Source organism: Eptesicus fuscus, chromosome 7 (assembly GCF_027574615.1).
Source record: "Eptesicus fuscus isolate TK198812 chromosome 7, DD_ASM_mEF_20220401, whole genome shotgun sequence".
NCBI classification, from domain to species: Eukaryota; Metazoa; Chordata; class Mammalia; order Chiroptera; family Vespertilionidae; genus Eptesicus; species Eptesicus fuscus.
This window is the reverse complement of record NC_072479.1, coordinates 106796445-106821032: the sequence shown is the minus strand read 5'-3', so window position 1 is coordinate 106821032 and position 24588 is coordinate 106796445. Positions and strand designations below refer to the sequence as shown.

The 24588-nt window shown below is 68.4% G+C and overlaps 1 protein-coding gene across 3 annotated transcripts in view; it reads right to left on the bottom strand.

Annotated features, from left to right (window-relative positions):
• The window catches only part of GRAMD4 (GRAM domain containing 4), a 53957-nt gene extending 30808 nt beyond the window's left edge, over positions 1-23149 (bottom strand). Inside the window, exon 1 of one of the 3 annotated variants that reach the window (XM_054719647.1) lies at positions 22984-23149. In XM_054719647.1, coding sequence (XP_054575622.1) covers positions 22984-23012 — 29 coding nt within the window. In that variant the 5' untranslated portion in view covers positions 23013-23149. Of the gene's footprint in view, positions 1-8192; positions 8490-8750; positions 9030-22983 lie in introns of those variants that run through there. The other 2 variants (XM_054719649.1, XM_054719648.1) reach the window with 2 other exon arrangements.
• Positions 23150-24588: the final 1439 nt, after the last annotated feature.

Here is a 24588-nt window from a genome sequence, read left to right as displayed (position 1 = left end):
AAAAGCCGCCAGGATGCGCCGGGTGGGTAGACGCAGCTGTGAGACCCACTTCCTTTCATTTCACCAAGACGGGGGCTTCCCCATCACCCAGCGTCAGACAGGCCGGCCCTGAGGCTCGGACCCGGAGCTGACGCCCCCGAGGAGCGGTCCGCGCCCGTCTGGCCCCCTGGCTCCCCTCCCGCAGGCTCGGCGAGGGGTTCCCACGGCCGGGTTCTCACACGCCCCGAGCGGGGCCGCCTTCCTGCCCAGCTCCGCTCCTGCAAGCAAATGAGGCCCCGCAGAGCGGGACAAAGCGCGAGTGTCTGCCCCGCGCCATCAGCATGCAGCGCGCGCCCAGCCTCGGGCCCAGCCGGGGGCCGTGTGCACTGGCTACCCAACGGGGCGCGTCCTTCCAGCCACCCCAGCCTCGGCTCCTCCTGCTGGCCACTCGCATCAGCCCACATCCGGGGGTCCAGACACAGCCTGCCCGAGCCAGGGGCTCCCGGGGGTCCAGGCCCATCCCCGCAGCCCTGCCCCTCCCCGACTCCTAGGCTCCTCACACTCATGAACAGCACGTGCTGCTGCCAGAGCGGGACCAGACCCTACGGCACCCCAGCACCCACCACCCCCTGGGACGGCCCGGCTGCCCGGAAGCCCTCAGGCCCGCCCCCAGGATGACCCATCAGAATCACGCCTGCAAAGCCCGTTTCCACAGAAGGTCAGTGTCACAGGTTCCAGCTACACGTGAATGTGGGGGACCCCATCTAACACAGGACACCCCCCAACTTTCAGATGAAGATGGAGGGAGGGAACGGAGGGCCGGGTCGCAGACACCGACCGAGAGCCAGAGAGAAGCCCAGGGCCAGTGTGGAGCGGGCGCTGCCTCCACAGCTCACCGCACCTGCCCTCCGGCTGCGGCTGCCACCTGTCCCCCATCGAGCCCTCCCTTATCCAACCAGCCCACCCTGCACACCCCTCACTCCCCAAGGCCATGGGAGGAAGCCCCTCTCCTCAGACACCCCCTCCCCCAAACGCGGTCCTTCCACCCACCCAGCTCCTCCCCACGCCCGCCTGGGCAGCTCCCTGCATGCCCACCGTCAGGGTGAGCAGCCCTCAGCGTGGGACAGCTGCCCAGGGCCCGCAGCCCCCACCCCTACCTCCAGGGGGAAGCAGACGCGCTGGTCAATGCTCCTTGGCTGAGGCCACGCCAGACCCCGGCCCCTGCTCAGAGCCAGGGCATCGGCAGGGACCCGAGACCATGGCCAGAGTGGGCGAGACAGGCCCGTGCCCAGGGAGGCGCCTGGGGCTGCGCCCGGGTCAGCCGGCACCCGGCTCCCGGCGGCGGCCGCAGGGCCCTGCGCAGCGGGACCGAGTCCAGCAGGCGGGCGACACCAGCGCTGCCTGGGGCCCTGCTGAATGGCGCGGACACAAAGGCAGCGCGTCTGGGGCTGGACTGGAAACCACAGCGGCTTCTCCCCTCCCAGCCCGGGGCTCAGGAAGAGCGGTCTGGTCCCGCCGCGTCCGGCGGCCTCTGGAAGCGCGCACGCTCTCCGGCCGCTCCGGCCGGCTTCCCCTCCGGGCCGGTCTCTCCCGTGGACCAGGATCAGCGGTGTCTGTCCTCCCACAGGAAGCACCCTCGTCACAGACCACGTCCCCGGAGTCACGGATGTTGGAAGAGAACCGAGCACCTCCCCCCGCCCCCCCAAAGCTGGTCCCAGCTGACCACGTGGCCGGCTGCCAGGCCTGTCCTCGGGGAGGCGGCCCGAACCCTGAGGTCCGAGCGGGGTGGGACGGCGGCTGCGTTCCCAGGCTTTTCGGGGGAACAGGAGGGCCAGGGAAGAGGTGCCAAGGCCGTCCTGCTCAGCACCCCAGCCGCCTCCACCCCAGCAGCGTCTCCCCTGACCCGCACACAGCTCGACCGGCACGAGGGCCCTGTGCTCAGGGGCAGAGGTCAAAGGGCAGAATGCGAGTCCCTGAGAGGACCACAGGGGCCACGCCAGCCCTGGGAGGCGGGACCCAGATAACCACGCTCATGGGGCCCGGCCCGGAGGACGGGGCGCACGGAAGGACGGCCATCCCTATGCCCCGGGGCTGGGCCACCCCTCCTGACCCCAAGGCCCCAGCCTCCTGACCCCGAGGCCAGCAGCAAGGAGGTCGGACCCGACCGCCATCCGTACACCCTGCTCGTCACCTTCGGGCCCTGGGGGACCCCTGTGAGGCCCCAGGAGCGCCCTGGCCTCCGGGATGGGCCGAGGGCTGGAGGGCGGGTCCCGTCAAGGGCCAGGCCGGAGCGTCTCGACCCCGGTGGCCAGTCTCTGTCATAACGTCTCGGCTCCGCTGGAGCCGTGGATCCCGTGCGGCTGTGCCAACAAGACGCTACTCACCAAGCAAGTGGCCGAGGCCACCTCGGTCCCCGTCCCCGGCGTGAGGCTGGCCATACGCACCCGACAGAACACGGATTCCGGGGGCGGGACGACGTGGCCCACGCGGGGAGCCGGGCAGGTGGCAGGGACCTGGGCCCCCGGGAGCATGCGGGTCCCACTTCCCGGGGCCTCACCGTGCGCACTCGAGCCCGGGCCTCGCCCCCACCCATCTCCTTGAGGAAAAGGGGAGGGGCAAGGTGCCGTCGAGGTGAGGCCGGGCAGCCGGGCACCCCCCGGGCTCCAGGTCAGAAGGATCTGGGTGAGGACCCACAGGGCGTGTGCCAGGGGCTGCCCCACTGAGCCCCGCCCCCGCGTCCCGCCTGAAGCAGAGGGGCCAGCTCTGAACAGCACTGCCCACCGGCAGCCGTCCACACTGACCGCAGCAGGGCCGCCCCTCGGCCTCAGGGCCCGGCCAGTGCCAAACCACCAGCACAGCGAAGAGACCACCTTCTCCAGTGCCACCCACCACGGTGCCCACCCTCTGCCAGGGCCGCCCGCCCTCCCGTGAAGGCTGCCCACCGCGGCCACGTCCCCAGAGCACCCCCACTCAGCCCGCCAACGCCCTCCTGAGCCCTCCGTGCAGTCCCGGCCCAGTGCCCAGCGCCCTGCCCCTGCCCCCTGCCCGGGGATGAGCAGGTGAGCCAGGTGGGCACTTAAGCCCTCCAGCCTGTGACAGCCTCAGGTGAGGTCCTGTCCTCCCAGCCCCTTTCTTTCTTCACCTGCCCAGCGAGCCCGGGATCCTGCGGGGCAGCCCCGATGCCCACACTCCACCCACAGCTCTCCGTGTAAGAGGGGGAGCCCACACCCCATCCCCTGCCAACTGGTCAGGAAAAGAACAGGCCCAGGGCAGGCCTGACGGCGCAGGGGCCCAGCCTCGATGTCATCCTCTGCGGCCAACTCCCGTCCAGGGACGTGAAACATGGAAGTGACCCAAAGCCTCCAAGTCCTCTTTGCACCTGCGGCCCAGGCCCCTGCCAGGCCCCGGGCGGCGACAGGGGAGTCCCCCACAGTCTGACGGGGCGACAGCACGGCGGGCTCTGCAGGCAGAAGGGGCCAGGCCGCCCTGAGCCCCGTACGTGGCACGTGGCCCTGTCCCCTGGCGCTCAGACTGCCCCGTGCCCGCGTGGCTCAGGGCCGGCCGGGACTCACAGAACCATCTGGAACCGTGAACGTCCTAGACCTGCAGGAGGAACCGGAGTATTGAACGAGGCCGACTACGGTCCAGACGCCGCCGCCTGCCGGGAGGCGGGAGGCGCTGCCTGGCCCCCGACAGCGGGGGCGGGAAGGGCCCCTGAGGGGGAGATGGCACCGCAGAGCCGGCCTGTGGGCCGCAGAGGAGGGCATCCAGCCGGGGCACCCCGAACCTGCCAGAGGGAGAGGGTGGAGCCAGGGGGGAGCGGAGGAGACCCCGTGAGGTGCGGGTCCGTTCCGGGTCCCAGTGTGGGGCGCGGGTGCCTGCGGCGGGGAAGGGGGTCGGGGCCACCAGGATCGCTGGCAGGGTGACGGGAGGAGCGAGGGCGGGGAGCAGCCGAGGGAGGCAGCGTCCACACCCGCAGGGAGTTCGCTCACCAGCGGGCCGAGACTCCAGCCTCTCTCGGTCCTCACACACCTGCCCAGGGAGGCTGGGTCCCAGGCCCCTCCCCCTCGCCCAGGCCTGGCTTTTAAGAGCTTAATAAATATTAGGATGCTTGTGATGCCCCTCCCTCTTAAAGATAAGGAAACCGTTCAGAGGGAAGTCACAGCCACCACCATTGGAAGATGGGGTCCAGGGCCCTGTCACTCCGGCCCAGGGGTCTCTCGGAGGGCACCCTCCCGCCCACCGGGACCGCTCACAGGCCTGCTGCCCAGGGGCCGGCTCTCGGAGGCCCAGCGTGGCCGCAGCGAAGCAGGGAGGCCCGGGTTCTCAGGCACACCCTCGGGCCTGCCTTCCAGTGCCCACAGCCAGAGCGGAAACCGCAGCCACGGGCCCTGGACAGCAGCACAGCTCCCTCAGCAAAGAGACAGGGTCCCACGTGACCAGCAACCCACCTCGGTGCGCGCCCCAAGGAACTGAGCGTCTCCCACAGACTGTACACACGTCCCTTCCTCACAGCAGCCAGGAGTGGAAGCAAACCGAGTGCTCGGGCCTGGGGGCCGTGGGGAGAGCTGGGGGGGAGCTTGGGCCTGGGGGCCATGGGGGGTGCTCAGGCCTGGGGGCCATGGGGAGAGCTGGGGGGGAGCTCAGGCCTGGGGGCCATGGGGAGAGCTGGGGGGGTGCTTGGGCCTGGAGGCCATGGGGGGTGCTCAGGCCTGGGGGCTATGGGGGGAGCTGCGGGGGAGCTCGGGCCTGGGGGCCGTGGGGGGAGCTTTGGGGGAGCTCGGGCCTGGGGGCCGTGGGGGGAGCTGGGGCCTGGGGGCTATGGGGGGAGCTGCGGGGGAGCTCGGGCCTGGGGGCCGTGGGGGACGCAGAACCCTGGGGCTGGCAGGGCCTCTCCAAGCAGAAGGATGCACAATAAACGAAGGAGAAGACAGGATCTGCTGCTGCAAGGCAGGCGCCTCCCGCCCCCGCCCCCCCCCCCCCCCCCCCCGCCTCCCGCCTCCCGCCGGGGTCGAAGGTAAACATGGGCAGCCCGTGGCGGTGACTCATGTGTCTGCACCGGTCACAGCCGGAGGAGGGCCGGACGCTCAGGAGAACAGGCAGTTCTCGGGACGACAGGACCCGCCCCTGGAGAGAAACAGTGGAAGCTGCACCCAGAACCCGCTCCCCGGCGGGTGGCAGACACGGGTGTGGGTGCGGACGGGGCGCAGCGCGGAGCGGAGGGCGATTGGGCAACGTCGTTGGAGTGACGATTCCTTCCAGGAACCTCGCCCACTCCCACTTGCAATGGCGGGGGCGAGGTCGTTCACCCCGGCGCTGGTTTTATGACAGAAAAAAACCGGCCGAATGCCCCTTCGTGTCCACCCGAGGGCGACAGCCCCACAGGGGGCCCCGGGAAGGGGTGCAGGGGCAGGCCCCCCGACCCTGACCCAGGCCTCAGCACCTGCAGCCGAGCTGTGTCCACAGACACACCTGCGAGGCCCGGTGGGGGGTCGTGGGCCTGTGGCAGGGCCGAAGGCCGGCCTCCACCCACCCCGTCACCTCCTGGCGCACTCGCCGGGCACGGCACCGGCACCGGCACGTGGGGAGCACCCAGGCCCTCGTGCACACGCGGCACACCCGGGCACACCCTCTGGCGGGTGGGATGGAGGCAGCAGGTGGAGGAGCAGCCCAGGGCCCCGGGGGCTGTGGGGCTGGAGAGGGTGGGGCCAACCTGGGGGGAGGGGCCAGGCCCCGGCAGCCCCCCGTCCCCCGGACCCACCAGGCTCCACAGGCTCCCTGGCACCCTCCCCTGTCGGCCTCACAGCCGCACCCCACAGCGGAAGTGCATCCTCCCTCCTCCTCCACCTCACCCCGGGGGTTCGTTCAGGCCGGGGGAGGAGCCCGAGAGCCCACGCCTCCTCCTCACGGTCCGTCCCACGGCCCTCTCCCAGGCACGCCCCCATTTCCCCGCCCAGTCTGTTCAAAACACCCTCCCGGCCTCCGGATCCTAGGCTCCTTCCCGCAGCCAGCCTCCTCCTCCAGGAGGCCCTCCCAGACACCCCTCCACCCACGAGCATCCCTGCACCAGGGCACCTGGGCTCACACGCGTGTGCGCGTGGACACACGTGACACCGTGTACCACTGCCTCTATGTGCACGAGGACCGCGGTCTGTCGTCCAGCAGGTCACACACCCTGCCTCAGGGGAGGCGCAGCCAATCTAAGCCCTTTTGGAAAAGGGACCACAGAGCCCACAGGTGCCTGAGAATGAACGGACACAGGGAAAGCCGAGAGAAGCAGTCGGGCAAGGGGGAGCCAGAGACCCAGCCTGGGCGCCCCTGCGGGCAGCCCCAGACCACCACGCCCCCACACACCGCCACGCCCCCACACACCACGCCCCACACGCCACGCCCCCACGTCCAGGACCTGAGCCCACACAGGCCTCTCTGCCTGGGTAAGCCTGCCGTCCCCGTGGGCGCTGGATGGACGAGGTGAGCCTGCGCCGTGGGGAGACGCTGGTCAGTGACCCACACCCCCCACTGCAGGAGGCAGGGGAGTCGGTGACGAGCCGGCGGCATTCAGGAGAGCCCGGGCACCGTCGGCCTTACGACCGGTGAAACAGCCCATTTCCGAAGCAGGTGCTCGGGGAAGAGGAGCTGACAGCTGGCGGAGCCCTCGCGCAGGCCTGTGACCAGGCAGGGGAGCAGGGAGGCCGGGGAGCAGAGAGGCCGGGGAGCAGGGAGGCCCGGGAGCAGGGAGGCAGGGGAGCAGGGAGGCAGGGGAGCAGGGAGGCAGGGGAGCAGGGAGGCACGGGAGCAGGGAGGCTCGGGGAGCAGGGAGGCCCGGGAGGAGGGAGGCAGGGGAGCAGGGAGGCAGGGGAGCAGGGAGGCACGGGAGCAGGGAGGCCCGGGAGCAGGGAGGCACGGGAGGAGGGAGGCAGGGGAGCAGGGAGGCACGGGAGGAGGGAGGCAGGGGAGCAGGGAGGCAGGGGAGCAGGGAGGCACGGGAGCAGGGAGGCACGGGAGCAGGGAGGCCCGGGAGCAGGGAGGCTCGGGAGCAGGGAGGCAGGGGAGCAGGGGTGCCGTTCCGAGGGACAAGGCCAGCCGCGCCCGGAGTCTCCCCTGCGTCACCCTCCCGCACGGGTCATGAAGGACGACACAGGCTTTGCTGCCGCCAGAGCTCGAGTGCGGAGCCCCGGGGAGTGTGCCCGCCGGGGGCTGGCGTGGAAACGCTTCACCGCCACCTTCCACAGAGAACTGCGCGGACGGCGAAGCGCAGGCTGCGGCTCCGGGGCATCGACTCCCCCCAGAGCGAATCCCCGAAGCACGGCGTGAAAACAACGCGCTGCTGACACGCAAGGCCCCGGGCGCCGGGCAGCTGCGCACACTGTCCAGACCCCGGTCCCAGGTCCCCAGAACCCGCTTCCTGTGTCCTAGGGATCCTCCCCGAGTCTCGTGACATCCCGACTGACCCCACGTCTCAGCCGGCTTGTTCCCACGCGTCCTGTGACCGTCCCCCGGGACCCCCGCCGGCCCTGGCCCTCCTCACCGGGCCGTCCAGGGAGGCCCAGCCTGCTGCGTGTGGCCGTCACCGCGCGGGTGCGCACGCCCTGCACCCGGCTCTCGCCCCGGTCGCTCCTCCTCCCTTGGGGCCTGGAATGGCGGGTGCGCTGACGAAGGCGCGGGTCCCCAGCAGGCCCACCCCATCCTCGCCTCCTGTGCCGGCTCGGGTGGGCCAGGACCTGGCTCTGAACAGCTCCTGGTTCTGGAATGGGGTCCACCTGCCCCAGGGGACCGGCTCCCACCCCCGCAGCTGAGGGCACAGCCTTCCCAGCACACCCCTGCCCAGGGTGCCCCCGGGACCCCCAGGGGCCAGACCCAGCCTCAGCGCATCACGGCAAATCAGAGCAATACCAGGCACGCCCCCCTTGAGAAGTGGGGGAGCCACGGAGAGGCCGTCAGGATGGGTGGAGAGCGTGCATGTCAGGATGCTCAGGCTCCAACCCCAGGGGTCAGGGGCAGCCCTCCCTCCCTCCGACTGCCACCCCCACCAAACCCTCCTGACCTAAGGCCCCACCACCCAGCACGGCCGCCTCCCCGCCCCCGACAGGCCAGGTGTGCGCCCAGGCGGAGGGCAGAAACCGGCATCTCATGCAAACTTGGCCCCGGAACAGCCACCAGCGAACAAAGCGGCCCTTGTTCCATCCGGCGGGACGACGCCCGCCCGCAGTCACCTGCCGTCGGGGAGAGACATGGCTCAGGGGGTCCTCCGGCTCCGGCCCGGCTCCGCACCACCGCAGGCCCGCCGCCCGCGGGGCCTCAGGTCCTCCTCCCGAGGAACCCCAGCCCTGAGCGAAGCGGCTCTCCAACGTGGCCTTTCGGGGTGCGGGCCTCCAGCCAGGACCCCACGCCCAGCGCAGGGAGGCCGGCCTCGAGGCTGCCTGGACCCCGCACCCGGCCAGGCCCCGGGCGGCTCCGCGCCGGCCTCAGCCCCAAGGTCTGCGGTGCTTCCCCTGCGGCCCGGGCCGAGGTCTGGCCGAGGCTTCCCGGGAGGGGAGGGCAGGGCCGGCTTAACCAGCCAGGCAGGTTGGCACGCTGAGGAGGGAGGTTTCCCATCCCGCCTGGAGGGGGCAGCAGAGCCGATCGGCGCCAGGACACCCCTCCAGGCGGCCAGTTTCCCCACCTCAGCTCCCAGGTCACCCTGGAAACCCGAGCCCGGCGCCCCGTGGGTGCCGCACTCCGCCTCCGGCTGGTTTCCGAACGTGCTCCCCGGGCACCTGCCGTCTGCTCACCTCCAGGTGCCCTGCCAACGCCACGGCTCCGGGCCGAAGGGCAGCTTTCCCGGGGCCTGGTCTGTGGGCCCGCACGGAAGGGCGTGGAACCTGCTGCCCGCGCTGCTGGCCTCCCGCGGCCCCTCCCAGCCTCCTGGACGCTCCAGGCGGCCCCTCTCCTCCCGCTCCGGCCCCGGGAGACGCCTCACCCACGGCCAGGTCGGCCCAGCCCCCACCTCCAGCACCGACCTCGTCCCAGCACCTCCCGCCAGGCCATTTCCACACCTGAAACTTCTGGAAAGACCTGAGCCCCGCCTCCCTGCCCCCCCCCCCCGCCCTCCCACAAACCCGTTTCCTCAGCACCCACGGGAGCCTCTGCCCAGGGCTCCTTGGCCACTCCTGGCCTCTCCGGAACACCCTCCCATCCCAGGACACACCTGGCCCCTCGCCTGCCTGCGTTCCGACCTGCCCTGGCCTAGAATGTTCCTTATCACCTCTGGCCCCCGAGCCTGCCCACTTCGACCAGTCCTTCAAGATTCAATCCCACGGAGGGGTCAGGGAGGGGGACCCGCCCCCGAGTAGATGCATGAAGCGACGGCAGCACCACAGGGCGGCGTGGGCTCCAGAACGGCGCGCAGGAGGAGACGCGGGCCAGGACACGCCACAGGCCGCGGGAGGTGGGCGCTCCGGGGCCGTTCCATTAAGAATCACTCGGCGCACGGACCACGGGCCTGGGACCGGCAGTGCGGCTCACGCCAGACTCGGCCAGCTCAAAGCGCCGAGGTCCAAACCACGAAGAGAAAGAAAGAGACAGCCCGGCCGCGTGGCTCACGGTTGAGCGTCGACCTATGAACCTGGAGGTCACAGTTTGATGCCCGGTCAGGGCACATGCCCGGGTTGTGGGCTCGAACCCCAGTGGGGGGCATGCAGGAGGCAGCCGATCCATGATTCTCTCTCATCATTGATGGTTCTCTCTCCCTCTCCCTTCCTCTCTACCTAAAAAACAATAAAAACATTAAAAAAATCGCGCAAGGAGAGAGCTCTGATTTAGGTTATGTTGTGCACAGAAATAATCCCAGAACAGGTCTCATCTCCTCTAATTACAGAATTTAGGACAACATCCATGCGATTCTGGAATACCTTGTAAATAGGTCATAAAAGGCTCTTTTTATTGCCAAGATTTGAAAACGCCGCGTGGCGGAGCCGGGCTCCGTGTGCGAAAGCGCCACAACAGGCAGGAGCCGGTGTGACCTCACCCCCCGCCCCGTGTGACCCCCGCGACGCCCCACATCCTGGAAGCTGGAAGCGCGGGGTGGGCACGGCTGCGACGCCTTCGTGACGCGGCGAGCCTGCAAAGCCCACGGCTGGTCCCACGGACGGAGCCACGGAACTCCGTTCCGGACGGACACCCTGCTCTGAACTCCAGTCTCCTGCGGGGGAGACGAGGCTGCTCCCAGATCTGATGGGAGCAGAGAACATTCCGGAGACACCGAGCCCGGCCCGGCCCGGCGTGTGACCGGGTTGGCAAGGCCGCGCTCAGCTCTCACTGTGACTCAGGCCAACAACTCACTCAGCTAGTTCTGATCACACAATTAAGCAGCCAATTGCGAAACACACTTGCCTAACTTCAGAGGCTGCTCTGTGAACCACGTCGGCCGGGTGGGGCCTCACGTGCCGGGCACCCTGGGGGGCCGGTGGGGGACAGGCATCAACGCCCTCGCCTCCGGGAGCCGCGGTGCCTGGGCCCAGCGCGGGACCGGACGAGGGAGGTCCCGGCCCGGCCGTCCTGCAGGTGCGGGAACGCCCAGCGTCCCGTCCTGTCCAGGCACCGAACGCTTCCGCCCCTCCTGCTGTGGCTGGCGGGAGAGCAGCGGGCGGGGGGAGGGTGGCAGGAGGGGGGGCAGGCCTTCCCGGGACCCGGGCAGGAGAGTCGGCCTTGTTCAGCTCCAGGAAACACGGGGCCCAAACCACAGTCTGTGTTCGGATGCGGCAGCAAAGTTTGTTCTGTGAGGCCGGAGGGGAGGATGTGAGACGGGCAACAAACTGGGGGAGCAGTTACCTGCCTCACTGGCCCCCCGAGATGGACAGCGAGCCTGTCACCCACCTCGGCCGTCGGCTCGGGCCCCTGGCTCCCGCCCCAGCCTCCTCAGCTGCTCTTTCCCTCCGGACACCTCGTCCCCCACAGCTGTCCTCAGACACTGGGCTCTCCCTCCCATCTTTCCTGCCTGCTCTCCCACCTAGGACACGGCACGTGGTTCTGAGCCCTGGGTCCCCCCCACCCAAAAGCCACCCAAGCCAGGCCAGTCACCAGCAACCAGACACCCATGACCCAGCACACGCGGTGGCAACCCCAGCCCGGGGTTAAGGGGTCCTCTCCCTGCCACCCCACCCCCTGCTCAGCTCTCTGTCAGAGACGAGGTGCTGCAGATCCTGGGGACACAGAGACAGCGGCGAGCAGGCCTGGGACAGGCCCCGCGGGCTCAGGGCAGGGGCGACTGTGTGCCCCAGAGCGGTGTGGGCCGGTCCAGCCCGACCCCCCTGCCTCGGGGAGAACCGAGGCCGGAGGCTGTCCGGGCCACCACAGCGGCGTGGCCTTCTGACGGCCGTGGCTCAGCCACCCAGGCCGACTGTGGGGGCTGGGGGTGGCCTGTGGAATCACCCAGCCTCGCAGGCCCAGGCCTGCCCTCAGGGAGCTCAGTGTAGTGGGGAGACCGTCCCACATGTGCCGTGCCAGGTGGTGGGAGGGCCCTGGGGGTGGCGACGGGGTCAGGTGCAGGATGGGTGTGGTGCGGGCTGGCCTCTCTGAGAGGCGGGGGGGGGGGGAGGCCCGTGACCCGTGCAGACTGTGGGCCAGGAGAGAGGTGTCCACACCTGGGCAGAGGACAGGGCCCATCGGTTAAACCCTAAGGAGGGGGCGGTGGGACAGGGCCGAGGGCCGGCCTTCCAGAAAACAGAGCTGTTCAGCACTGAGCACGCCCCGAGGCACCACACACTCATCTGCAAAGTGGGACAATGTGGCCCCTTCCTGGGGGGGGGGAAGGCTGCCACCCTCATCCGTCCCCTGGCACTCGGTAGGTGTTCAGACACCCACAATGCGCCATCACCCTCTCCCGGGGCAGCCTCGGCGGCCCTCACCAGCCTCGCCCCCCACCGTGCTGTCCACCCTTGGACCCCGTAAGACGGGGTCCCCAACACCCAGTGCTCGGCTCCCCCCAACACCCAGGGCTCATCTTCAGACGGTCCGTTCTCCCCATGCAGGGCCACGGGGCTGCAGGGGAGCAGGGGGCTGCGCACGGCTGAGCTCTGGCCAGGCCCGTGTCCCCCTCTTCCTGCCTCCCTGCGGCCCAGACCCTCCGCTGAGAGCCAGCCAGGCCTGCCGCGCCAGGAGGTGAGCAGACCAACCTGCAGGCGCCCGGCACCTCCCCTGGACGCGGCCCCGTCCGGTGACTTCCCAGCCGCCCGCCCGCCCTCGTGCTGCTCACCTGTCAGTGAGGGCGGCTCCCGGGCCTGCTCCCTGCCCCATCACTGGGCACCCTGTCCTGGCAGCAGGTGGGGCTGCAGGCTCATCGCCAGGGCCTGGCCCCTCTGCGGTCACAGCTCAGAAGGCGGCGCTCGGGCAGCCGGGAGAGCCGCCGCGGCCGCCCTCGGCCCTGCCAGGCACCTAGGCCCCTCCGGACGGGCCCTCCCAGCAGGGCGCGGCTCCCGGACACGGGGTGCCGGGCAGGGGGCGGCAGGGGCAGGGGGCCGGCCCCCTGGGTCCCTCGCTGTCCGCACTCCCATCCTGCCCGCAGCTCCGCCCGCCGGGCGTGCCTGGGCTCTCTGGCAGCTGACTCATAGTTCACTTCCTCTCGCCGCGGCCAGGCCCACCTGCGGCACGCAGGCCGGCTCCGAGCACCGGGACGGCCACGGCCACGGCCACGGGCACCTCACTCCCTGAAGTCCCGCCTCCAGGTCCAGCTGCTTTGGGGCAGGCAGACCCCGCAGGAAGCGGGAGCCCACGCGGAGGCGTGAAGAGAATGCAGGACTCTCCCGGCTCTCCCCGCCCCAGGATGCAAGGCGGGCTCGGTGCCCTGCTGCGCTCTGCACGGCCACGGCCACGTGCTCTGCACGGCCACGCACAGGTGGGCGCTCTTCCTTCAAAGGCCGCCCCACCCAACGGCGCAAATTCCGAGGCGGAGCGGGGAGGCCCCGCCAGGACCCGAGTCTGTGGAGTGTCAGCTCCCGAGGGCCCCCCAGCCTTTCCCTCACGGGCCAGGCCTCCAGGGTGCTCACAGTCAGCGCCCTTCAGATTCCAAAGGACGTCAGTGTGTGCCCGTCCCCCGCAGACCTGGCTGCCAGGCTCGGCAGGGACCCGTTATCCTCTTTGCCTCTCCCTGGAGGTCAGGCTGCTCAGGGAGGTGGCGGCCCAGCCTCTGCAGGGCGTGTAGGGGACCCCGCCACTCCCCTCCCCTCCCCTCCCCTCCCCTGTGCTCCCGGAGGGGCAGAAGGGACTGCCCGTGGGCGCCGCACTCTGGCCCATGCAGCCACTTCCCTTGCTGGGACGCCTACCCTGACCCCGGGCAGTGGCCACACTGGAACTGAGCAATGGAGTGGATGCAAATGGGGGAGCCGGTCTCCCCGCAGTCAGGGGCCGTGACTGATGAGGAAGGAGGTGTAGAGGGCCCCCTGGGAAGGCACATGGGCTTTCTGTCATTATTGTCAGCTGAACCCAGTGGCGACAGGCAAAGCCACGCCCTGGGAACACGCCTGGCCAAAAAGGCAGATGTGTTATCAGCACTGACTCTTACCTTTGCCCAGGTGTCGGGGAGTGTGTTTTGATATGTAAATCCAGTCAAGCACCAGGAATGCTCGGGCCTACTCAGGAATGCCAATGATCTCCTTTGATCCGAACTTTTGGTGAAACCCCCTGGTGTTGGGGGTATAAATAAACTCGCTGTATCGGCTCTGGGTCCCTGTCCCTCCGTCAGAGAGGACGGCGGTCCCACCCGGTTCCCAGCCTTTTTCCTTCCATTTTGTGTCTTGTTTCTCAATCCCCAGCCGCCTCTATTCAGAACCGGTTCATCTCTCTTTCCGTGCTGGACGTGGAAAAGAGAGACGGGGGCAGAGGACCCCCGAGGTAAAGATTCGGCTGTGACCACAGCCCCAGGGCGAGCACACTCCCACGGAAGCCGCCACAGACGTGTGTGCCGTCCTGTCCCCGAGCTGCCCGCAGCAAGAGCGCGCCGCACCCGGAGCTCGGCTCCTGAACCCGCTCTCCCCACGAAGGAGCCGCCCCCGGGACACCGGGCTGATCGTGGGCGGCCGGGAGACACACAGGTGAGCCGGGCGCCTGCAGGCCGGGCAGGGAGGACGGCTCCGGTCACCCCACCGTGACGGGGGCTGTGGCACCTGGAGGGCCGACGGCCAGTGCTGGGACAAGGTGACCACAAACACCGTGGGGCCGCGTCCCAGTCGGAAGCATCCGCGTCCACACGGATGTACGCGGCGCTGAGCCAGGGGAGGGGGGGAGACAAGTCTCCACGAAGAAGAATTCCACGTTATTTTGATGGAAGCTCCACCCTCAGGAGGCGGAATGCAGCTCCCGCCCCTCTAATTCGGCCCTTTTTATGGAGTTTTGTTTTTTTTTCCAGAGAGGAAGGGAGAGGCAGAGAGATGTAGAAACATCCGTGATGAGAGAGAATCACGGGTCGGCTGCCTCCTGCACGCCCCACACTGGGGATGGAGCCTGCAACCTGGGCAGGTGCCCTGACCGGGAAGCGAACGGTGACCTCCTGGTTCCTAGGTCGATGCTCCATCCCTGAGCACAATGATCGGGGCTCCCCGCACCCCCCTTTAATTTGGGCCGTGCATGCTGACCTTCTTCCAAAGAGGACACTGGACAGGGGGGAGGCCCTCAGTGGAGAAGCCTGCCGGACAGGCCTCAGCCAGGAGGCAAGGTCAAGGTCACATGGTCAGTCATGTTGACAGGATGTGAGGAGGAGGGACTTCACCTCTGTGTCCTCCCAAACCTACGACCCCAGTCCAACCCTGAGAAAAACACCCCAATTCCAACAGACCAATTCCGATTGTCCAAATCCACGCCCCCGGAGAGGGGCCGCGACGCACCCAGAGCTGCTCAGGTGCCAAGGTCATCAAAACAGAAAGGCCCGGACACCGCCCCGGCCCAGAGGCGCCCCGAGACCCACGCTCCTGGGACAGAAACGGGCGCACCGGGTGGAAGTGAGGAAATCTGAGAGAAGTGTCCTATTGGTTCGCTCACCGTGACCACGTTCCACACGAGGGAGAAATGCCAGTAACAGGGGGGGGGGGGGGTATGGAAACTATATTGTATTTGTAATTTTTCTGTAAGTCGAGTAATATGTTCTAAAAAGTAGTCTAATCGTCCATTAAACAAACAAACAGCATTGCCCAGCCAACGGGAGGCAGCCGATCCATGATTCTCTCTCATCGTTGATGTTTCTTTCTTTTTTTTTTTTTATTTTAGTATATTTTATTGATTTCAGAGAGGAAGGGAGAGGGGGAGATAGAAACATCAATGATGAGAGAATCACGGATCGGCTGCCTCCTGCACACCCCACACTGGGGATCGAGCCTGCAACCCAGGCATGTGCCCTTGACCGGGAATCAAACCCGGGACCCTTCCGTCCGCAGGCCGACGCTCTACCCACTGAGCCACACCGGCCAGGGCTTCATTGGTATTTCCATCTCTCTCTCCTCCCCTCTTCCTCTGACATCAATAAAAATACACTTACATAAACAAGTAAACAAACCAGCACGCTACCCAGCAAGGTGGGGGCGGGGCCGGCAGGAGGGGCTCAGGCGCCCTCAGCAGCTCTCTGAGCATCAGGCACCCACAGCCACACCCGGGCCTGGCCTGGAGGCGCTCGGAGGACATAGGGAAGCAGGAATAGTGGGGCAGCCCTGACCGGTGTGGCTCAGTGGATAGAGCGTCGGCCTGCGGACTCCAGGGTCCCGGGTTCGATTCCGGTCAAGGGCATGTACCTTGGTTGCGGGCACATCCCCAGTAGGGGGTGTGCAGGAGGCAGCTGATCGATGTTTCTCTCTCATCAATGTTTCTAACTCTCTGTCCCTCTCCCTTCCTCTCTGTAAAAAATCAATAAAATATATATATTAAAAAAAAAAAAAGAGGAATAGTGGGGCAGTCGGTGAGGGAGGGGCTCCCCCCGCCCCCCCCCCCTCAATTCACTCCCACAGAGGCCAGCCAGGGTCAGGTGAAAGCAGGACCCCGGCCCCAGGAGCTCAGCGCTCAGGCGCCCGACCCTGTGGGAGGGGGAAAGCCAGGAAGGCTCCCTGGAGGAGGTGGCTGAGCACAGCTCACACAAACGGCCACTGAGAGTGAGAGGGGACCCGTGCCGTGGCTCGGGGGTCCCTGCACACAGCGGGTAAACCCCCAGAGTCCTTGGACGGCATGTAGCAACAGAAGGGGCTTGTGAACTCTGACCTCCGGTGCAGGTGAGGCCAAGGACCCCCCCCCCCCCCCCCGGACATACAGAGGGTGGTCCAGGCCACTGGGTCCCGGGGGAGGGGCCAGACTTCCGAAGAGGCACAAAGCACAACTCTGCCACCGCACACGGCCGCGAGGACAGCGCGTACGCCGAATGGCGGACACAGACCCAGAAGCCTCGTTGTGTGCGATTCATTCACGTGAAATGCCCAGAAGCGCGGATCCACAGAGGGGAAGTGGGTCAGTGGCTGCCAGGGGCCGGGGGGACGGGGAGAGAATGAGGGGTGACGGCTAAAGGGCATGGTGTCTTTTGGGGGTGACGGAAACGTTCTAAAGTTAGACGGTGGCGGTGCCTGCACAATCTGAGAGTACAGGTCAGTGAGTGGCACAAATTCGGGAGTGGACTGCGTGGTGGGTGAATTCCACCTCCATAGAGATGTTGGAACACACACACACACACACACACACACACACACTTCTCACGGCCCAGCCTCGGCCCTCCCCACCCACAGCCCAGCTCAGCTGCCGTGGGCTCCCCCAGCCGGGCTCCAGGGCCTGACCGCTGCAGAGGGACCCCAGGGCAGAGCGAGGTGCCTGCTGCCGTGGCTGAGCTCCAGGTCAGTCCCTCAGGGAGCGTGTCCATTCACTCCCGTGTTTACGGAGCTCCTGCTCTGGACACACGGGGAAAGTGCCCTATAGGACAGGAGGGCCTGTGCCCTATAGGACAGGAGGGCCTGTGCCGGGGAGAGTGCCCTATAGGACAGGAGGGCCTGTGCCCTATAGGACAGGAGGGCCTGTGCCCTATAGGACAGGAGGGCCTGTGCCGGGGAGAGTGCCCTATAGGACAGGAGGGCCTGAGCCCTATAGGACAGGAGGGCCTGTGCCGGGGAGAGTGCCCTATAGGACAGGAGGGCCTGAGCCCTATAGGACAGGAGGGCCTGTGCCGGGGAGAGTGCCCTCTAGGAAAGGAGGGCCTGTGCCCTATAGGACAGGAGGGCCTGTGCCCTATAGGACAGGAGGGCCTGTGCCGGGGAGAGTGCCCTATAGGACAGGAGGGCCTGTGCCCTATAGGACAGGAGGGCCTGTGCCGGGGAGAGTGCCCTATAGGACAGGAGGGCCTGTGCCCTATAGGACAGGAGGGCCTGTGCCCTATAGGACAGGAGGGCCTGTGCCCTATAGGACAGGAGGGCCTGTGCCGGGCAGGGCACAGGAAGGGGGACTGGGAGCAAAGCGGAGGGAACAGCAGCGAGGAGGTACCTCTCTAAACAGTGCTCCCAGGAGGCCGCCCTGCCACGGGAGGGAGCAGAGACGTGGCAGACACACACGTGGCAGACACACACGTGGCAGACACACACGTGTGCAGGCACCCACAGGGGCGGAGGGCGGGGCGGGCGGGGCTGGGAAAGGAAGCTGCACCTCTGTCCTGGGCGGGTCTGGCACAGGCTGGTCACGCTCCACGTCCCACGTGCTCAGACAGCTCGGACCCTCTCCTCCGCACACGGGAACCTGCCAGAGGGGCGAGCGTCTCCCCGGGCCCCCCACCCCTGCGACCCCCGTTTCTTCCACCCACAACTTCACTTGAGTTTGGTGGCCTCAAGGGGCTTGGGGCAGAGCTGCCCTTCCCCATTTCGGAGGGACAGGTGTCCCCCGCCTTCACAGAGGAGAGCAACGTGGCAGGGCCCAGTGCCATGGATCTTCCCAGAACCCTCACCCCTCGACAACGGGCCACGCCACCCAACACCAGCCAGTGCCGGGAATGGGGGACCCCCCACTCCTTCATCCGCCTCCCTCCCGGGGAAGCGCAGGGCCACCGTCCAGCCCCCCCCCCCCCCGGATTCCAGACCAGGACCTTGTTTCCAGGGCGCTGAGCTGCCGGAGGGACCAGCCGTGAGGGGGCACCCTCCCAGCCTCAGGGAGGCATCGCGCCCAGGGGCAGCGGCAGCACCACGCCTTTCCTCCTCCAACCCCCTGCACACACCCCCTGCACATACCCCCGGCACCCACCCCTGCACACACACCCCCGGCACACACACCCCCTGCACACACACCCTCCCCTGCACACACACACCCTGAACACACACCCCTGCACACACACCCCCTGCACACACACACCCTGCACACACCCCTGCACACACACCCCCGGCACACACACACCCTGCACACACACACCCCTGCACACACACCCCCTGCACACACCCCTGCACACACCCCCGCACACACACCCCCGGCACACACACACCCCTGCACACACACACCCTGAACACACTCCCCTGCACACACACCCCGGCACCCACCCCTGCACACACACCCCTGCACACACACCCCCCTGCACACACACCCCCTGCACACACCCCCGGCACCCACCCCTGCACATACACACCCTGCACACACACCCTGCACACACACACCCTGCACATACACCCCCAGCACACACACCCTGCACACACACCCCCTGCACATACACCCTGCACACACACACCCTGCACATACACCCTGCACACACACCCCCTGCACACACACACCCTGCACATACACCCTGCACACACACACCCTGCACACACACACCCTGCACACACACCCTGCACACACACACCCTGCACACACACACCCTGCACACACACCCTGCACACACACACCCTGCACACACCCACCCCTGCACACACACCCCTGCACACCCCCTGCACACACACCCTGCACACACACACCCTGCACACACACACACCCTGCACACACACACCCTGCACACACCCACCCCTGCACACACACCCCCGGCACCCACCCCTGCACACACACCCCCTGCACACACAACACCCTGCACACACCCCCTGCACACACACCCCCTGCACACACACCCCCGGCACCCACCCCTGCACACACACCCCTGCACTTGGTGCCGCATTCAGACAGAGACTACAAGGTTCAAGCCTGGCCCTGCCTCTCGCCAGCTCGTTACTCCCCATCTCTGGGCCAGGGCGTCCCCCTCTGGGGGCGAAGCTGAAACAGCCCCACCTCCGGCTGCAACCAGCGCAGTCACATCAGGGGGTGGCCGCAGCCCTGCGGGCCTCTGGCTGTCGCTGCGCGTGGTCTGTTTGTTTGTTTTAAATCGTTTTTACTGACTTCAGAGAGGAAGGGAGAGGGAGAGAGACATCGATGTGAGGGAGGATCACGGGTCGGGTCGGCTGCCTCCTGCACGCCCCCGACTGGGGATCGAGCCCGAAACCTGGGCCAGTGCCCTGACCGGGAATCGAACCCTGACCTCCTGGTTCACAGGTCGATGCGCAGCCCCGAGCCAGGCCGTGCGTGTGTCAAAGCAGACGCTTCTTGCGGTGACTTTCCGTTCACTTAGACTTCTTTCACGAACCCCAGAAACTGAACTCCGCTGGGCATTGCTGGGAGGCGGCCCAGCCTTCGGAGCCAAACCCCCCACGTTCCAATCCGGCTCTGCCGCTCACCCACCGGCCTCCGGCAGGCCGCCCGCCCCCTGCGCCTCAGTTCCTCCAATGCAGGGTGGGGTGGAGGTGTGTCAGGACCACAGAGGACAGTGTGGGGACCGCAGCAGGTGCCCGGGGCCGCGGCACGGTTTCTGGGACTGTTCCTAGTTTCCTCCCGAGGCCAACACCCCCTGCCTTCCGCTGGAACCCCAGGACTGTAATCACACGGCTAAGCAGAGTCCCATCCTGGTTATTCCTCAAATGCCACCAACAGCCCTCAGGGGGGGACTGTCATGGGGTGAGTTACGGCCCCGCGTCTCCGCCCCGCCCCGCGCACCGGCCACGTGCAGACACCGAAGGTCTCTGGTTAGGGAACCTCGCTCCCCTGGCCCCCCCCCTCCCCCCCGCCGCCGTCTGCAGGAGCCCACGGTCGGAGCGGCCAGCCTGGGGGGCCTGCCTGGACGTTCTCAAGTTCACCGGCTCCGAGCAGACACCGGGCTGCCCACACCGGGCGTGGTGGTGCCTCAGCCGCTCCGTTCACCTCCAGGGACCCAGGCCTCCGCCCAGGCGCACAGGCCGGACGGCGAGGCCTTGAACTCAGCTCCTCTGCAAGGCTGTTCCCTGGACTCTGCCCGGGACACAGACCCCAGGAGACGTCCCACGGCCATGTCACCGACAGGCCTACCCCCCGCAGCACCCAAGGCCCCAGCCAGCTCTCAGCAGCCACCCAAGGCCACCCTCGCCTGGCGGCTCCCGAAGACGCCGTGTCCGGCCCGGCTGGCGGGCGTGGCTTCCCCGGCAAGGACCTGTGGCCCCCTCACTCCTCCGGCCAACGCCTTTCTCCCCGACCCGCTTTCACTTCTCTACGTGCAGGGGGCTCTGCCACCCCAACGCGGCAGCCCAGCAGGGCGGGGGGCACACGGCCGGCTCCTGGCACAGTGGCCTCCTGCACTGGGCCCCGCCTTGAGGGAAGGAGCAGACACTGAGCGGGGCACCGGGGCCTGGGCCGCCACCACGTCTTCCTGCCCCCCCCCCCCCCCCGCTGACACGCAGAGAGCCAAGCACCAGGATGGGGGGTCAGAGGCCACAGCAGGGGAAACAGGCCTAGCTCCCCAAGGATGGCAGCTGCCCCCCGACCCCGTCCCCCTGCAAAAGAGCAGCTGCCTGGAGCCAGCCCCTCCAGGACGGGAACCCCCTTCCCGCAGAGCTCGGGTGGGTGGGCGTCCACCGGGAACTCCCAAACCACGGAGCCCCTCACAGGGAGGGGCTCACGGGGCCATGAGATGCCAGGCGCCCAGGGCACAGCCAACAACAGGGCGGCACCACGGAAACGCCAGGGAGCCCCTCCTTTCTCCGATGACAGGGTCCCATCCAGGCGCGCTCTGGGTCGGGAGCGGCCGTCTGTCACACGGCGGCCTCGCTCAGAAGCTCCGTTACAGCGAGAAGGGAGAAGGGGCTTCTGGCCACAGCCCCCCTCCCCCCCCCCCCTGATTCGGGGAACCCTCCCACCTCCTCCCGGCGTCGGGCTAGTGAACTGAGGCCCAGGGAGAGGGAGGAAGGTGGGGGTCACAGGAGCGGGCCCCCGATTCATCTCCTGACACCCACTTGGGGACTGGCTCCCAGGTAAGCGGAGGGCGTGGCGGGGGCCTGGCAGGCCGGCCGTGGGGAGACAGGCCCGCCCGCGCTGGTGAGACACACTCCACCACTGCCGGGCCGGGCCGAGCCCACCACAACCCAGAGAGCTCCCGTCCCCAGGACCCGCTCTCCTGCGTGTGAGCAGGCAGACGCGGGGCCAGGCCCTGCCCGTGCCCAGGCTGGGACTCCCCCTCCCTCCGCCCATCAGCCAGGGCAGCTCCGAGGAAAGACGGCAGAGAAGGGGCGGCACCCAGCTAGAGGTCCCGGGGACCCCTACCTCCCAGGCTCCAGGTCCAAGCCGGCAACCCCCCACCATGAGTCCAGCACTGTCCACACTGGGGGGACGGGGAGGCAGGGGTGCGCGGCCCTGGCCCCAGCTCACACCTGCTGCGTGAGGATCAGCTTCCGAGGCAGGGAGCCCTCAGCTGGCCAAAGGGCGTTCAGGGGGCTGCGGCAGGAAGGGGGCAGGTTTAATGGGCCCCAATCCGAGGCGTCCCTGCTACCAACCGTGGGGCACGAGCAGGGGCATAACTGGAACACTCACCCCGCCGGCTGCGAGTCCCCAGACGGGCCTAGGACACAGGAGCAGAGCCAGGGAGAGAATGGCCGCGGGGCAAAGGGCACTGCTAGCCTGGCCAGGCTGGCTGACCTCTGCCCCGGGTGTGCCCGGTCCACGGGAGCCGGCATCGCCTAATCTCATCTCATCAGCCCGCTTCCCGTTTACTGGGGGAAACTGAGGCACGGGAGATTCAATGCCTTCGTGCCCAAGGTCAGAGCGGGTGCGTGATGGAGGCAGCCTCCAGGTTCCTCCCTTAGCTGCGGCCGGCCCTGCCCCGGGCCCTGCCGCCCTGCCGCCCTGCCAGGCCTGGTGGGACCACAGCCCCAGGGCTCGGCTGATGGGATGCGGAAGAGGCTCAGACTCTGGGTTTCCTCTCCAACCCACACGAGGAAGGCCAGGAGGGAACCCCATGCTGCAAAAGGTGGCCCCCAAATGCCATCGCCCTCGCCTCTGGAAATGTAGGGCTGCTGATGGATCCAGCTTCCAGAGGGGCTCCCCCCACCAGCTCTCTAGCCCTGGGGGGCGGGGGGTGCTGCTGCTCCGCCACAGAGCCTGCAGGGGGGGCAGGCGCCAGCCCACCCATCCCTCCCTGATGGGGGTGCAGGGCCGGCTCTGGGCAGGGGAGGGCCCAGGATGGGGGCGGCCACCCCACACCCCACCTCCTCTCCCGCACATGGACTGGGCCCAGCAGAGCCCACTAACAAAACAGCCCAAACAAAGGGCGGGGAGGGGGCAGGAAGAGGGGTGCGGGTGGGTGAAGGCCCCAAACTTTTGGCGGGGTCGTCTCAGAGGTCGCAGGGCCCGGGCTCCCTCCTCTTTCCTGCGCCCCCCAAAGGGTGGAGGGTCCGGAAGACGCCATGCGCCGCGCCCACGCCCCCGGCTGGCCTCGGCCCCTCGAGCACCACGCCGGCCCGGACCCCGCGCCCGCAACGCCCGTCTTTCCCGGGTGGGCCTGGCGGGCGCGGACCGGGAGGCGCCGGGGGCGGCACCCGCGGGACCCGGGGGCGTGTGTGCGGGGCGCGCCGCGCAGGGCCCTGCCTGCTCCGAGGGCCGCGGGCTCTGGGCGCGCGGAGAACGTGGCCGAGCGCGTCGGGTCGCGGCCCCGCCGGGAGCGTGTCCGTGGGTCTGTCCGGGTCTGTGTGGGCGTCCGCGCGCGCCGCTTACCCTGAGCGGAGGTCGGGGCCAACTCTCATCCACCTGCCGTCGCGGCGACCTCCTCGCCGGCCGCCCGGCCGCGCTGCACCTGCCGCCCGCCCAGGAGCCCAGCGGCGCCGGGGAGCGCGGAGGAGGCGGCCCCGCGGGTCCCGGCCACGAGCGCGGAGGCGGCGGCGGCGGCGGCGCCAGGTCGCGCGCTCGCGTCCCGCTGCGCCGAGTCTGCGCGCCCCCGGCCCGGCCTGCGCAGCCGCCGCCCCGCCCCGCCCGCCACCTGCCCCTGAGCGCCGCACAGCCCCGCCCCGCCCCGCGCCGCACAGCCCCGCCCCGCGCCGCACAGCCCCGCCCCGCGCCGCACAGCCCCGCCCCGCGCCGCGCCTTAAAGGGGCCGCCCCGCCCCGCGCGCCGCCACCTGCCCCCAAGCGCGCACAGCCCGGCTCCGCCCCGCGCCTTAAAGGGGCCGCCCCACCACGCGCGCCGCCCCACCCGCTCCTAGCGGTTCCGTGCGCGCGCGCGTGAGATCGGTCACGCGGGGCAGCCTTTGTTTGGGTGGCCCACGTGCGTCCGGGCCAGTCGCACCCACGTGCACGCGCGGCGGCTCCAGCCTGTCCGCCCGCCATTCGCGGTCTCCGCCGGGCGATCTCGCGCGTCTGGCTCGGCAGAGGGTGGCCTCGGGCACAGCCACGCACAAGCACTCCCGCGGCTGTCACCTTGCCCGCGGCCCGCCCCCTGAGCACCCCGCCAGGGACCGCATCTGTTTGGCGGATTCAGGAATGAGCTCAGCGCTCACCAGTGGGGGTCAGTGAGCTCAGGGGTCACTGCAGAGAGAAAGCCCCTGGCCAGGCCTGCTGTCCCCCGCGCCCCCATCGCACCTCTGGGGGCCGGGGTGGAGACCTGCAGACAGCCTGAGATCCTTGCTCCGACTGTACCCGGAGCAAGATCTCCAGGGGACTTGCTGGTCCCCAAGCCCCGCTCACCCCTCCGCCTGCAAGTGAGCAGGGTTCTCACAGAACCGCCTCGCCCCACACCTCCTCCGCGGGGAGGCCGCGGGGACCTGCACAGTCCTCGCCCCGCCCACCTGCCCAGCTTCTCTGACTGCAGGTCCCGCGGCCCTCCATCTGCTGGGCCGCCCCCAGGCACCCCTGGCCTGCGCCTGCCTCAGGCTGTGCTGGGCCCTGAGCGGCCTGCTCTCCAGCTCCAGGGTCTGCACAGCCCGCCCTCCTCCTCCTCAGGGCTTTGCTCAGGGGCTGCCTTCCCTTGAGGTCCACCCTGACCATCCCCTTAAAAACTGCTGCGTTCCCCCCCCCCTCTGGCTGTCTCCCTCTTTCTTCCTAATACCCTGTGGTAGGTGGAGTCAAGTCCCCCAGATGCCATGCCCAGCTCACCAGACCCTGTGGCTGTGCTCCCTGACCTGACTCTGCAGATGGGATTACGTTAAGGACCTAGAGGTTACCCTAGGTTCCCAGGGGGGTCATCGTCATTGTCCTCGTCAAGATCCCCGTGGGATTACAAGAGGGAGGCGGGAGGGCCAGAGTTTGAGGAGATGCGACTGTGCGGTGGAGGAGGGGGCACCAGCCAAGGAATGCCGCCGCCTCTAGGAGCTGGGAGAGATGGGAA